We start from the raw sequence: 15,565 nt of genomic DNA, 5'->3' as shown, positions 1-15,565 counted from the left end.
ACTACAGGGTGAAAATAGCAATATAAATTCTTTTATCATTATATATTATTTTTCTATGATGGCAGGTGAGGCTCTGCCTCTGGCTCTGCCTCACCTGCCTCCCCTGACCGAACGTCACTGGTGTACCCATATATTTGTATATGTGTTATGATTATAACCAGAATGTAATGTAGAATAACAGAAAATAATTAGAAACAAGTGACAAACACAACTAGAATCACTGAGGAAGAACAGAAGTGGAAAACAAGGCAAAAATAGAAAAATCTAAGGAACACCAAAAATGACAAAATTCCAACACCAAACTCAAACAACCCCAGATCCTGACAGCATCTTTGTTTTTGCTACAACAAAAGGACGACAAGACAATTTATTTGCATGCTTGTTATTATTATTGATATAAATGTTACTGACAGCACCGACTGTCGTCGCCGTAGTGATAGAAGACAGGAGGAGAGAAAGAAGTTCCCTCACATTCCAGATGTTGCTGCTGTCATATCAGGCTTTTCTCCTGTGTGGATTCGCTGGTGGCTGTTAAAATTACCCTTCTGAAAGAAAGCCTTTCCACACAGGTCACAGAGATAGCGCTTTTCACCAGTGTGGATTCGCTGATGACTCTTCAGACTTGAGGAACAAATGAATGTCTTCTCACACTGGTCACATCTATACGGCTTTTCTCCAGTGTGGATTTTCTGATGATGCTTCAGCGTTGACAGATCTTTGAATCTCCTCTGACACTGACTGCAGCTATAAGGCTTTTCACCAGTGTGGATTCGCTGATGATGCTTCAGACTTGAGGAACATATGAATGTCTTCTCACACTGATCACATCTATACGGCTTTTCACCAGTGTGGATATGCTTATGATACGTCAACCCTGAGGAATTTTTGAATGTCTTCTCACACTGGTCACATCTATAAAGCTTTTCTCCAGTGTGGATTTTCTGATGATGCTTCAGCACTGACAGATCTTTGAATCTCTTCTCACACTGACTGCAGCTATAAGGCTTTTCACCAGTGTGGATTCGCTGATGACTCTTCAGACTTGAGGAACGTTTGAATGTCTTCTTACACTGATCACATCTGAAAGGCTTTTCACCAGTGTGGATTTTCTGATGATGCTTCAGCACTGAGGAATCTTTGAATGTCTTCTCACACTGGTCACATCTATACGGCTTTTCTCCAGTGTGGATTTTCTGATGATGCTTCAGCGTTGACAGACCTTTGAATCTCCTCTGACACTGACTGCAGCTATAAGGCTTTTCACCAGTGTGGATTCGCTGATGACGCTTCAGACTTGAGGAACATATGAATGTCTTCTCACACTGATCACATCTATACGGCTTTTCACCAGTGTGGATATGCATATGATACGTCAACCCTGAGGAATTTTTGAATGTCTTCTCACACTGGTCACATCTATAAAGCTTTTCTCCAATGTGGATTTTCTGATGATGCTTCAGCACTGACAGATCTTTGAATCTCTTCTCACACTGACTGCAGCTATAAGGCTTTTCACCAGTGTGGATTCGCTGATGGCGGTTAAAATTACCCTTCTGGATAAAAGCCTTTCCACACTGGTCACATCTATAAGGCTTTTCACCAGTGTGGATTCGCTGATGAGTGTTAAAACTAACCTTCTGAATAAAAGCCTTTCCACACTGGTCACAGAGATAGCGCTTCTCTCCAGTGTGGAGTCGCTGATGAGTCTTCAGTCCTGAAGCAAATCTGAATCTCTTCTCACACTGACTGCAGCTATAAGGCTTCTCTCCAGTGTGAATGCGTTGATGAATTTTCAGATACATCTTCCTTCTGAAATATTTCAGACACTTGTCACAACGGTGTTTGTTCTGCAGCCTCTGGGTGGGCTGAACCTGCTGTCCATCGCTGGGACCAACTGAGGCTTTATCATCATGGCCGCCTGGGTTTGTGCAGGTTTGGTTCTACGGAGGGAAGTGCAGTAATTATAACCAACAGTAAATATAATACACAAACACATTGATAGTCAACAGCTTTATTGCTTTGCAAAGATTAAAAGCATCCCAACACATCTCCCCGTTTAGTTTAATCAAATGCAAAAAGTATAAATGTGCCTTTCTCTCAGGTAGACTAGAGGTCTGGAACCTGTGGCCCCACCAGTGGCTCTTTGGACATTTTATAATGGCTCCTAATAATTTAGTTAAAAATGCAGAAAAACCAACTGACGGTCTTTTAATCTAGGCATAATGGCAAAAGTACATTTTAATAAAATGGTAAATGACTGAACTTATATGGATCTTTTCCAATCATTTTGACCATTCAAAGCGCTTTACACTGGAGTCACATCCACCCATTCACACACACAAACTCTCACATTTATACATCAGTAGGGGGTAAGTGCCTTGCCCAGGGGTACATCAACATGTGCCAGGAGGAACCTGGAATTGAACCTACAACCTTCTGATCACAAAACAACTACTCTACCCACAGAGCCACAGTCGGCTCATAGTCGTCAGTAATATACAACAGAACAATTGCATTGAATTTCCACAACAGAAGGACAAGAAAAGTTCCAGTTTTGTATTTTTTAATCTGTTTTTCTTGTCATTGTGTTGAAAACTATCCTATAATTTTACTAAATTCTCCACAAATATCTTCATTGATATGAATCATTATTTGAAGGCAGATTCAGATTTTAATTTTTACATTTAACCTTTTTAGCAGTTAATATTTAACAACTCGGGATCCTATTATTATGTTGTTTAAATCCCAAAAAAGAAATAAAATTGTGGTTCTTTAAAAATGACAACAGATTTTCTATAGTTAGATGTTTATTAAAATGACAAGTCAGCAAACATTTATGGCTCTAAAAAAGTGTTGTTGTTTTTTATCTGGACTGAAGGCAAAAATGGTTCTTTGGACTGTAAAGCAGTGGTCCACAACCCCCGGGCCGCGGACCGGTACCGGTTCGTGGACCAATTGGTACTGGGCCGCACAAGAAATAATTTAATATTTCCATTTTATGCATTATTTGAGTCTGGAGAATCTTTTATTTTGAAAATCCCTTAACCGGATTCTCTCGGTTCCGTCTTGCATGCCAACATTGATCCACAAGCAGCAAAACGAGTAAAAAACAGATCAGATGTCTTTGGAAAGTTTCTTTCCAAATGGAAAACGCCCAGAGAAGAGACAGGAGAATGGATTTATCCAGGTAGGTGATTCCCACATTCCAAGCCCAATCTGCATGATATGGTGACCGGCTTGTTACTGAGGAAATGAAGCTTCAAGCTGCTTCACCATGTAGAGACCGAGCACCCTGTGCATAAGCAACACTTGGGTATCATTGTCTCTCATCGCTCCCAGGTGGGACCGTCTCGTTGCAGAGGATCAAGCTCAGGGCTCCCATTAGTCGTTATCGTGAGTTACAATTTTCACGAAAGTAAAATGTTAGTTTTTGTGGCGCATCTGTATCTTATTTTGAAGGGATATGTAAACGTTACCATAGCGACCAGAGTCAGAGAGCGTTAGGGCAGTGGTCGAGACGAGATGAGAGGAGTGGAGCTTGTAAGTTTTAGGTCAGATTCACACAATTTAAGGATTTTCGGCCGATTTTAAAAACCTCTGTGACCACAGAGCCGATAAAAGTCCAACAGGTTCGGTCAGTTCGTGTGTCCAGCCACACGGCAGGAGCAACACACCACCTGAACCGATTCCACTCCTGAACATCCCGATTCCAGAAGAAAATCCAGTAAAACACCCAACATACCATACATGAATTTAGAATAATCAAACATGGATGACGATGTAGAAGCAGCAGTGATAGTTTGTGGACTCATTTTAAGCGATAAAAAAGAAAAGGCGTTTGATAAAAGGCGGCGGGAGCAGCCGCTCTATTTGCTGCACTATGATTTGGAGGTGAGTCATGGTTTTTTGTAGTTAACATTTTTAACTGAATAAACATAACCACATATAATAAACATATATAAAAATGACCTTCAAATATAGTAATAAACATTTCCATATATCACCTCTGATGTCCACCGGACTCTCAGTTGCCATGTCAACTGTTTGGGATTTCCCTTCCGTTCTTGCGTCACCGTGTTTTCTGATTGGCTACCTGTCACATTCAACGGGCTGTGTTCTCGCTCCCAGGGAAAACCCCACAGACTGCGATAATCGGGCCAAGACAATGTTGATGAATATATTCTTCATATTCGTGGAAGAGGAAGTGTGTTACTTCCCCTTCCACGTAACACACCACACACTACAGGATGTTGTAAGATTGTCGTAAATGGAAAATTGGGGGGGGGGCTTTAGCGGGAACACCAACATGCAGAAGCATTATCTGACGCCCTCCCGCCAGGCCGCAGCAAAATTGCCAAGTCTTGACCGGTCCGCGATAATAAAAATGTTGGGGACCACTGCTGTAAAGGTTTCAGATCTCTTTTGTAAGCTAACATAAAGATTTGGGTTTCGTTAGGACAGGTCACCTGGCAACAGGTAGGCCTGTCGCGATAAACGATAAATCAATTAATCGTACAATAAATGAAAACTATCGACCTCATTTTAATTATCGGCTTTATCGTCTCTTCCAGCCTTTTTCTCTTTCTGTTAATGACACTGAATGAAAAAAGGCTAAACTCCGGTGCTCTCCAGTGACTCCTCCTTTCCCCATTTCCTCAGTGTAAAGCCCAGCGCACACAACACGATCTTAGAGGCCGATTGTCGGCCCATTTTCAAAACCTGACAGACCAAACATGAGCCGACAGAAATCCTTGGTATAACGGTTCAATTGGGTTCGGTCCTGCCGTGTTGTGTCCAACAATGGGCACAAAATAATGGCTACAAGTTCAGTTAACTAATTTTAAAACCAGGCATTAATCAATGCTTTACTACAATCTACCTGCAATGCATGTGGCTAGTGTCAGCGTAAAGTCCTGACTGAATGAAAATTATTATAACCCATTTATGTCACGTTAACGAAGAACAGCTGAAAAGTTACCGGGTTTATCAACTGCGGTAGCAATTTCACTCCAACTCCTCCTTTGTCATTTCTATATATATATATTGCACAAAATGTTGAATAAACATTAATGTTGTTTCCACGTATCATCTCCGATGCCCTCTGGACTTCGGGTTGCACCGTGTCAGCTGTTTGGGATTCCCCTCCGTAAATTCCCCTCAGAAAGCGCAGAGGAGAATCCGCGCTTTCTGATTGGCTGCCTGTCACATTCAACAGGCCAGTCGGGGAAAACCCCTGATTTGGATCGGTGCGGTAACAACGATCTACCGTAACACACCACACACTACTGGATGATCGGTTACGAAATCGCAAGCGACCATCTTAGGACGGCCAACGTTCTAAGATGGTCTTAAGGGGAAAATCCGGGCAAAAAATCATGTAGTGTGAATTATTGCATCAGGTAGTCGATGTGCCCATCTTCTCTATTTAAATCTAATTATTACTGAAGGGCAACATAATATACAGACTTCATAATCTGCACTCTTTTGGTTGAATGCAGTATTTATTTACACTTTGGCTTTATGTTGTTTAGTTTTTATTCAAGTACATTTTTTGTTAATGGAGACTGAGAATCCATTTTATTTTGTTTTTGGTTGTTTAGTTTATTTTGTTTATCAGTTCCAGTGTTTAGTGTTCTTTTGAAAATAAAGTGTATCTATCTTTGGCAGGAAATCGCATGCATTATTACGTCATTTCCATTAAATCAGTGTAAAAAGGTCTTCAAACAATATTATCGTTTATCGCAATAATTTTTGAGACAATTAATCACTCAGCAAAATTTGCTATTGTGACAGGCCTACATAGAGGACCAACAACCATGCACACACACACACACACACACTTTCATACTTATAGCAATTCAGAAAACCCGAATGAAAATAAATGTCATGTTTTTGAGGTGTGGCATGAAGCCAGAGTACCCAGAGAAATCCCATTCATGCGCAGAGAGAACATTTAAAGTAAATGCAGAAAGACTATTAAAAACAATAAAGTAGCAATTTGTTCCCACAAGTTTTAATAACTAACCTCTTCCAGTGATGCCTTCTCTTCCAGGTGAAGTTTCTCCATTTCAGTCCTGCGTAAAACAAACATTCATAACATGGAAAATTGAATTTAGGATATTTGTGCAGCAGTGGCAGCAGTTTCAGATATAGTTGAAACCAGATATTTATTAGAGACAACCTGATTTCACACATTATGATTTTAAAACAGTCTTAACTTCCTGCTTTATGTCAGCCAGGATTAAATACATTCCCTAATTTCTCTGAAAAGTTTTCATTTCTGTTTTTCATTTAGAAAGTTTTCATAAGCTAAGCTAACTGTGCATTTAAACAGATGCTTTGTAAACTTCTAGCACTTTTAACAGAAATAACTGAGAATCATGAAACAGAGGGATGATTTCTGCTTCACAGGTTTAAGTTTTAGTGATGACATGATTCTACATTTTGTACAGTGAATTATTAAACATCAGTATAAATTATTACAAATATATGTGATAAAGAAATAAGCATTTACTTACAATTTCTGCGAGCCACCTCTTCAGATTATCTTTGTTATGCTCTTATGGTTTCCATGGTAACATTGTTCAAAGGATTACAGCTCCATAAACATTTAACTCTCTATGTATTTAAAACAAAACATTCAGCCATCTGATTAGGCTAATTACAGACTTTATTCTTCTGTGCACCAGAAAGTTTCATTTAAATGTTAAATCTATTTTATTTCAACAGATCTGGAAACTTGTCATGGTGCATACAGTACTGTTTCCATGGAGACAGGTTGTTTGGATATTTTACATCTTAATGTAACCATAGTTGTAACAAATGACTATATTTGTTATGTTTTGTAAATGTCACTTCTTTTAAAACAAGCTGCATTCGTATGTGTGAGCCTCTGTGTTTATCCGAGCCTGCAGAAGCTAAAAGAGACGGAGGAACACAGAATTATTTATTCCCAACAGTCCCCCTGTCGGGCGGCACAAATATCACAGCAACAATCACTAAATGTGGTGCATATGGATCCTGAGCTAAAATATGGCGGCCCGTTCCTTCCGGCCGTCGTAGCCCCGTGGGCCCCCGACCCGGATCGCCATGGTAACGGCCCGCAGCCCTCAGGGTTGCAACCCCTGGACAACTAAGCTAATGTGATACTAAGACTGAAGTAACTAAACTAAACATAAAAGTTTAAGCAATTTATTGGAAATCAATAATTAATAATTCCTTCATATGGAATTATTGGCAGATTATTTAACCTGTAAAAGCCATTTTCCCCATAAGTTAATTTATCAGCCAATAGAACTAGAACTTTGTCATCAATATTAAGGATTTACTTCAAACAATCCTCTATATGTTGCTGAAAAGTTACTTTCTAGTTAGCTTGTCTTATTTAAAGTGTTGTAAGATATTTGGACTAGAAACTCGACCAAAAAGTTTCCTGCTAGAATAAAAAATAATCTGGAGGAAATATTTAGATGAAAACCACAGAAACAGGTTGTTGTCTGCATTATTAGCAAAAATAATCTATTTTCACAATTTTCAGATGCTTATTCCCATTTTGTGTGATACACTGCAAAAACACAAAGTCTTGTCTTTACATGCTGTTGCTGTAACTGAGCTCAGTCACTACATGTGCTGCTGTAGACCAATATTAATACTGCTGCTGCTCAATCCTAATCCTGCTAAATCTTTCTGGTTCCACATCAGGGTTCTTTGTCCCTCTGAGGGGGACTTCCCTGATGCGGCTCGGATCAGATCGGTTCATTTATTCATATAAACTGCCTGAATGTGAAGCCTGCAGCTGTTCTGGGCGTACAGGAGAAGCAGAACATGGCGGCGGAGCTCAGCTCACCTGCAGCCAATCCAAGGTAACGCCTATAACGCAGCAAATCTAAAAGCAGAAATCAGAGATCCTGATTGTCATGGAGCCACCATGCAAAGTTTTATTAAATATTTCAAGTCTCGTATAACGTGAGGGACATTAAAGGTATTAAAGCTTCAACAGGTGCAAAGATAAGAAAACAGATCTGGGATTACTCGGCCGCTAAAGGTATTTCAAGAGTTTTCATAAAATAATCCTTGGTGAAGCTGATTTTCTGGGTGGGACTGTTTGGATCTGGCTTTGTGTTGTGACTCTACTGCTTTAATAACTAAACGCAGTGAATTCAGAGTAAATTCTGCTGATTTGGGTGAAAACTGAATGTTAAAGCAGGTTAGTAATTAGGCCTGTCTCAATAGCAAACTTTACTAGACGATAAATTGTCCCAGAAGTTATTGTGATAAACGATAATATTGTTGTTTTGAGACCATTTTTAAAGTAATATAATGGCAATGGCAATAAAATGAATAAACAAAAACAATAAATAAAATGAATTATTAAGTCTCTGTAAAGAAAATTGTATTTCAATTTTTTTGTAGAAAGAGAGAAACAATAAATCATGCCCATGGCAGTTATTGTTGTCAAGTTTCATGGCTGTGAAATGGTGAGGTAGACGCAGTGGACCCAGGTTTGTAGAATGAAATGATGATTTAATGAAGAATAAAGCACAATAATCCATTCAGCACAGCAGAGCAGAAGGCTAAGAGCTCAGAACCGGTAATAAACTGCAAATAAACAAGAACTGACGACAGACAAGACGAGGACCCGACAAGGAAGCAAGAGGCACAGGTGGACTTAAATACACGGAGGGTAATCAGGGAACAAGACACAGCTGGGATCAATCAAGGGGTAGACGGAACAACACAGAGAAACCAAAATAAACACAGAAAACTCAAGTCCTCACAATTGAGTTTGTTTTCATTTATTATGCAATTAATTAATGTACTGTTTATTGCAACGGGCCTACTTGTGATATATAATAAAAGACAGAAAATTAAAGCTCATCAGTTTCCGAGCTTCAGCGTCACAGAGCAACCCTCTGCTGCAACTCCTCCACTCAACTCCTTCAGACTAGCCAGCAGATATTAGCAAACACCTGCTGAGCTCATTATAGGAGCTACTTTTCAGAGCAACGCTGGTAAACATGGAGCTTCAGAAAGAGCAGGAGTTTCTCAAAGAGACAGCCATTAAGGATATATAAAGCATTTTTATAACAAATGAAGGTAACATAGTTACTTTATTAAGCTATAAAATTGTATTATGGGCCTTTAAAATACATAATACTGGCTCTTTAAGAGGTTTACTGGATACTTCACCTAATATGTTATGACTGTGAAGAGACTTTGGACAGAAAAACACACTGATAGTGACTGTACTTAATGATTACAAATCTTGGCTTCAACAGATCCAGTAATAACGCCTCCATTTGTAAAAGCTTCTACACAAAACCCAGCGTGTTCGAAAGATCAAGTCAGTTATTTTTTCAGCCCAGAAGCAGGAGAATATCATTTCCAAGCATTATTTTCTCTATTTGCATTTTAAAGGAAGACATTTAAATGCCGTGTTACCATGGAAACCAAAACTAGGCATATCTAAATTTCCTTTAAATTATATATTTTTATATAGTAAACATTTTAATTCACGCTGTTGTTACGTTGCATAAAAAAGGCCTTCTTGAGTAAAACTTTAAGTATCCTCCTAAGATTTTTAACAACAAATTATTATAATTGTTTATTTAAGTCACGGTGAGAGTGAAGATGATTTTTATTCGTTTATATTTGATATCCAGCATTCTCTGAGGTGTGTGCCGTAAATATTTCATGATTTAAAAATGTGGGTTCCTATGCAGATTAAAATACATGTTTATTTTATGCACAGCAAAAACACAAAATCCCACCAAGCATCCTTGATCCAGTCACAGTGCAAACACATTAGAGCACCTGAAACAAGACAAAACCAGCCCGAAAGGAAGAGCAGTCTGGTTCTGTCCAACACCCTGAGTGGAAACAATAACTACAGTTATCCAGGAAATGTGGCATGAACAGTGATTTATTTCCCTTTCCTCTCTTTTCTTCCCTTTTGGGGCTGCAGTGTAAATCTGCAGGTTTAAACAGAGTTGGGCTAAAAGGTGAGCAGCTGAAGACCACATGTTCAAAAATACCTTCCTTAAAATTCCTACAGGTATAAATCACAACTTTCATCTTAAGATTGCTTTTACTCAAGAGAGCCGACACTGGCCTCATTTGTTTGGAGTTATAAGTTCTGCCCTCATTATAAATTGTGCAGGGCAGGAAACAAACGACCTTGTTTCAGCATTAATATTCTGCACTGCGGTGATCAGTTAATGCAACGTCTTGGTTTAAACATTGTTTTTATTTCACTTTGCCTCATCAGGTTTGTAAGATACTTTAGGGAAGCCAACTTTTTAACTGAGAAACAATGTCTAAAATGTAGAAAAAACTGCATTTCTTAGCCAAATGAATTGTAAATAAAATAGGTTGATGGGTCAGCTGGTCTGCTGAAAAGCTCAAATAAAGAGGAAAAAAATCTTAACAGGTCAAAATTCACAGAAATGGTTGGGATAAATCTGTTACACCACACTGAATAGCAGAATCTGAAGTATTAGTTGTAGTTTCAGATTTGTTGAAATTGTTTTCCTCTTTAATTCAGCTTTTTTCCATCATTTTTAAAGGTCAAAATTGGCAAAACTTGGAAGCAAAAATCTGTGTTGGTAAAAATTAAATAAGGACTAAATCTCTGTGTAGAAGCCAAAATTTGATATACGCTCACCAGCAGCTACAGCTACAGACACGTTTAATTGTTTGTTAAAACAAACAGCAAATTAAACAACCACAACAGCAACTTGATGCATTTAGCCATCTTGAAATGGTGAAAACGACAAAGTTCAAACGAGGATGGAAAGGTCAGCAGGTCTTGTTGCTCCGTTCACATTTTTGGCTGAAATCCATTTTTTTTCCGTTTACTAATTAAGTAAACGTGACTGGAATTAAGTTTCTGTGTGAACGGGTTTCATACAAATCTGTTTCACACTCTTCACTATACTAATTCTAATAACATTCAAAGTACATCTAGCATTACTCGTTTCATCATCCTCATCTGAAGTTACGGACCTGCAACCTCATTTTGTGAAAACGTTTGCACATTTAACTTCGTTTCCACAACTTCCCTCATTTTAATCACTTTTAAAACACTTTAGCTCTTTCTACTTCTCATCTTATAAATATAAAACAGAGAGCTGCCGCTGGAGAGTGGACACCGGCACCAAAAAATGGAAAACAAAGAGAGAAAACCGGCCCTTGTGATCCAAACATCAGGACAGCCCAGCGGGAATTCTCCCGATCAGCCAACCTAATGCCTCATGGTTTAATTTGTCTTTTTTAGATGATGCTGGACTCTTTCAGCCAAGTGGCCGGGGAAACAGTCTGGTACTTTTAGGGAAAGTTCTCCAGCTGAAAATATAAGCTTAACTCTAACACTGTGTTGCTTACGGGTGACGGTAGGAAGGAGACGGAGACTCTTACTTTCTCTCCCATTTAGTGAAAATGTTATCAATCAAAGTTTCATGAAAGTCTTATGACTTCTAAAGATCTATAATCCATCCAATAAAACTTTATTTAACTTTTCTTCATTACAATTAATGAAAGAAAGTTTGATTAATGTCCTTAATCAAATTAAGGACATTAAACAAACTTAATTTGATTCTTTTGAGTTGAAGTAGATGTTTTTTGTTCTAAAGGCCAATATTTTCTATACAAATTGAATATTTTTGTTGGGTTTTTTATATATATATTTGAACAAATGTTAAGTAAGCATAATGTGTGAATCTTTAACTGTTTTTCAGTATGATTGTAGGGACAAGATCACTTTTTCAGTAAGGCTAATGTTAGGGGTTGGAGGGCCAAAATGTTCCTCCAACCCCCAATTTATTTGAATTCTTTCTCTTTTACCTGGACAACAATAAATAAAATGCATAATATTTTTCATTTGCCTAAATGTTTAAAGCCATTTACCTTTCTGGGTTTATTAGTTTCAGTTTATTAAGTCTATAAATGGTTTTAGTTTATTCCCAGCAACTAAAGTAAGAATTTTCTTCCACAAATTTCGCTGCATTTAATCAAATGTGATGGATGGGTGTGCCAAAGATTGTTTTTGATGTTTGTGGGCCAACTTATTATGAAATAAAAATAAAATAAAAAGTCTCTCTGCGTTGTTCTTAATAGTTTTTGTTTAAAAAGATAAAAACTTGCCATGGAAAATCTCATCCGGATGGCCAAATCTGTGCCATTCTTGAATTGCTGTGAGGGCCACACAAAATGAATCCAAGGGCCACAAATGGCCCCTGGTCCACAGTTTGGACACCCCTAACTTGCGTAAAAGTCGTGTTTATGTAAAATATCATAGATCACAAAAGGAAACAGCAGTTTTAAATCTTCCCTTCTGGAGTCAGAAATGGAAAAGGCTCAAATGAAGACGTGTTAAAAAGTCAGACGTCTGCTCAGCTGGTTGACATAAAACCTGCAAGTTTAAACGCATGTGCAGATAAGAAATGGATGCCAGTTTCTTCATACTCTATTGTGCAGGAAACAAAATGTGTGGACATGAAAACAGAGAGAATAGCACAGGCGGTGTTGACTAAACAAGACCAAAGTGTCACAGTCGCAACAGGTTCTGCCAGACCAACTCCAAGGTTAAATTTGCTCAATGCAACTTCAGCAGTCAGCATGTTTTAGTCCTACATAAAACATAACCTAAAAATTACTTCTGAGAAACTACTAAATGTGTTGCAATAATTTCTACAGGGCGACAAAAGCAGAAACAGATTGTATTTATGCTACTTTGAATTATTGTCCCTGGAGTCTAGATATTAACCTGTTAGGTTGAACATCCTGTCTACAGAGATTTCACTTATATTAGCAGTTTCTTTTAGCAAGGCGGCAGACAACATCCAATTAATTTGTTTCAATATCTGCATATTTTAAAAATGCTACTCTTTCCATGTTTCAACAGAAAATTATCCACGATTAGTTGAGCATCTTAAATATGTCATAATTTTCCCACTAACTTAAAAATAGCGGAATTTCTTCAAAACTGTTATATCTTTTCGTTATTTTTTTCACCTAGAGAGTTCGCCATTTGTTATTTATTATTATTATTATTATTATTATTATTATTATTATTATTGTCTGTTCTGTATCGGATTCTGCAGAGTAAACGCAGGAAGGAGTTGGGGATTTTCGTTTCAGGATTCAACACCTAAAAACACTCAAATATTTTCCACAGAACATTCAGTCTGTTGCACTAGTGTATTTTTAGGCTTAATGTTTATTTTTGCGATTATTAATAAGTGATTGCTGTGATAGATTATAGCTACCGCTGCTATTAGCTAATCTAACATTCTCCACACACAAACTGTAGCCCACAACACGCACATTTCATTAAAAAAACCAAACAAAAAAAGATTTCAATCTTACCTTTACCTATAACTGAAGTCCGTGCGCCGCTCATTTTGCACAAAAACGCAGAATCTGTCCTGACATCCCAGTTTTAGTGCGACCTGGTTCTGGATCTCAGTGGTCCGCCGCTCATGTTTGGTTTAAGTCAAAATCCCATCTGAGTCCACAAGTTGAGAAAAAAATGAAACGGCTGTTTCTACGAAGACATTCACAAAGCCAGTCTTTTCTTTCCGTGTGAAAAGAGCGGCTAGTCTTCAGCCTCCTAGTTTGGAGCAAACCTTCCCGCCCCGGTGTTGGTCCTCCTCTAGTTATTATTTCCAGCTTCGAGTGAAAATCCACTTTAGAAAACTATTTAAGTGTAGAAATATTGACGTCGGAAGAGAGGAAAAAACTATAAATATATCGCTGCACTTTGCTAGCTCGCTGTTACTGTCTCTTACTCTGCAGTTGTGGAGTCACAATGTCTGGGATCATGAGCGCCCCCTGCCATGAGGCCAGAGAACTGCCTGCCTCACATCGAATCTGTTCTCTGGTTTCTGATCGCTGCTCAGCACACGAATCACGTTACACACACAGTTGGTGACAAAAACACTATACATTATATAGATAAGCTAAATTATGGACAATCAGGTCATACATTAAATGTTTTTTAACCATTTTATTGGTGACGTACAGACAGGAGGAGCATGCTCTCATAGAATGGCAGCCGGTGCAGTTAGCCAGAGGTTGATCAACTCAAGGTGAGACTCAACTCGATGCTACCTCACCATCTGCGCTTCTGAGCATTTGAATGGAAAATTGCACAAATTCAGCGATTTTAAAGAAAAAATAATCAAAATTGGTTAACCTAAACAAAAAATAAATACTTTTTAGTACAAACCACAGGGTAAAAATAGCTATATAAATGATCTTATCATTATTATTTTTCCAGGATGACAGGTGAGGCCTCCCCTGACCGCACGTCACTGACTTTGCGATTGACTAGTGTAAATTTAGACAATGCCACATGGTGGCACTGTTAGCCGTAATTTAAAGAAAAAAAATAGTGAAGCGAGCCGGCATCGCTTCCTACATAAAAAAAGAACAACTTCCGAAGGAGTCACATTTGTGCTTCCAACATTTCTCTGCAGAAGACTGCGAGTCATTTGTATGAGCAAAACTTATGAGGAAGCTAATGGCTATTGCTACTACAGAAAGTGAAACCACCGAGATTTGACCGGACACAGAGTTGTTTACAGGGCTACTTACCGGAGCAGAGGTACATGTCCTTCACTGTTTTATTTACGAAGTTAACGGTGGCAGCAGCAGCACAAACTCCAGCTTTTTCCATGAACTCCTTCCTCTTCCTCATTTGCCCCTCCTCATCTTCACTTCCTCTTGTGATTTCTACATTTCCATCAATTTCAACTCAATCGAACTGAAACGTCTTCATAATGATACTAACTCAATGCTATTTTGGCTGGATGAAGCTAGCATAATTGGACCTGGCATACGTGATTTACCCAGAATGCATTGCTGTGTAAACAACATGGCAAAGTCCTTGGGATAATATTTATTTTAATGTATAAAAAGCTGGACTGTTTTTACTGTACTGTCTTTGCATCTAAAATAAATATTTCTCAAATATTTGTACAATAAATTGTATTCAAATTGTTTGGAATATCAAAAATATGCAACTTTTCTGCTTTCAGCTTCTCTGCAGGCAGATCATTTTATAATCTGCCTGCAGAATGTATTGTTATAATCCCCTTATTTAAGTTAAACATAATACATTATCCTGTTTTGGCTACAAACCTGCAGTGCATGATCGTTATAGACCTAAACAGGTGCACAAGATTGTGACCTTTTAGTTTATCTATTATCTACTAAAAAGAAGTAATACTGCACTTTCACTTGGTATATTTTATTTTATTTTACAAGAATGTTTGTAGAAATCCACCAAACTGCAAAGGCATATATTGTGTTTCTGCAGCCTTTATCGCCTCCATAAAGACTAAAACACGCTTTGTAAAAAAAAAACAAGTTGTATACATTTTATAAAATTTGGCATACGTATTGGCTAATCATTATACTCTAAACTTAGAAAATTTGTTTGCTTGTGTGGCGGTATCCATTTATAGGCCATTTTTATTTGAGTACACTTTCAAAGGCCTATGCAAATCAAAAGTTTTAAGTGTTAACCTTGGCATTTGCGGTGTTTACTCGAGTTACCATGAGC

At 38.1% G+C, this 15,565-nt stretch overlaps 1 protein-coding gene across 1 annotated transcript; it reads right to left on the bottom strand.

Annotated features, from left to right (window-relative positions):
* Nucleotides 1-459: 459 nt before the first annotated feature.
* On the bottom strand, nt 460-6,523 carry LOC111610299 (zinc finger protein 420-like). Its single transcript, XM_023343584.1, has 3 exons — nt 6,519-6,523; nt 6,026-6,074; nt 460-1,940 (listed from the first exon to the last, which is right to left on the bottom strand). The coding sequence occupies exons 2-3, from the start codon at nt 6,065-6,067 to the stop codon at nt 468-470; spliced, it is 1,515 nt and encodes a 504-aa protein (XP_023199352.1). The 5' UTR covers nt 6,068-6,074; nt 6,519-6,523; the 3' UTR covers nt 460-467.
* Nucleotides 6,524-15,565: the final 9,042 nt, after the last annotated feature.

The sequence above is a fragment of the Xiphophorus maculatus genome, chromosome 12 (assembly GCF_002775205.1).
Source record: "Xiphophorus maculatus strain JP 163 A chromosome 12, X_maculatus-5.0-male, whole genome shotgun sequence".
Lineage (NCBI taxonomy): Eukaryota > Metazoa > Chordata > Actinopteri > Cyprinodontiformes > Poeciliidae > Xiphophorus > Xiphophorus maculatus.
This window is presented reverse-complemented; position numbering and strand designations above follow the sequence as displayed.

What these genes read in the sequence shown, in the direction of transcription:
- LOC111610299 (XM_023343584.1), bottom strand. Translation starts at nt 6,067, where the DNA reads ATGGAGAAACTTCACCTGGAAGAGAAGGCATCACTGGAAGAG. An exon ending in AGAAGGCATCACTGGAAGAG is followed by an intron (nt 1,941 to 6,025) that starts GTTAGTTATTAA and finishes TTCCCTCCGTAG; the next exon opens with AACCAAACCTGCACAAACCC.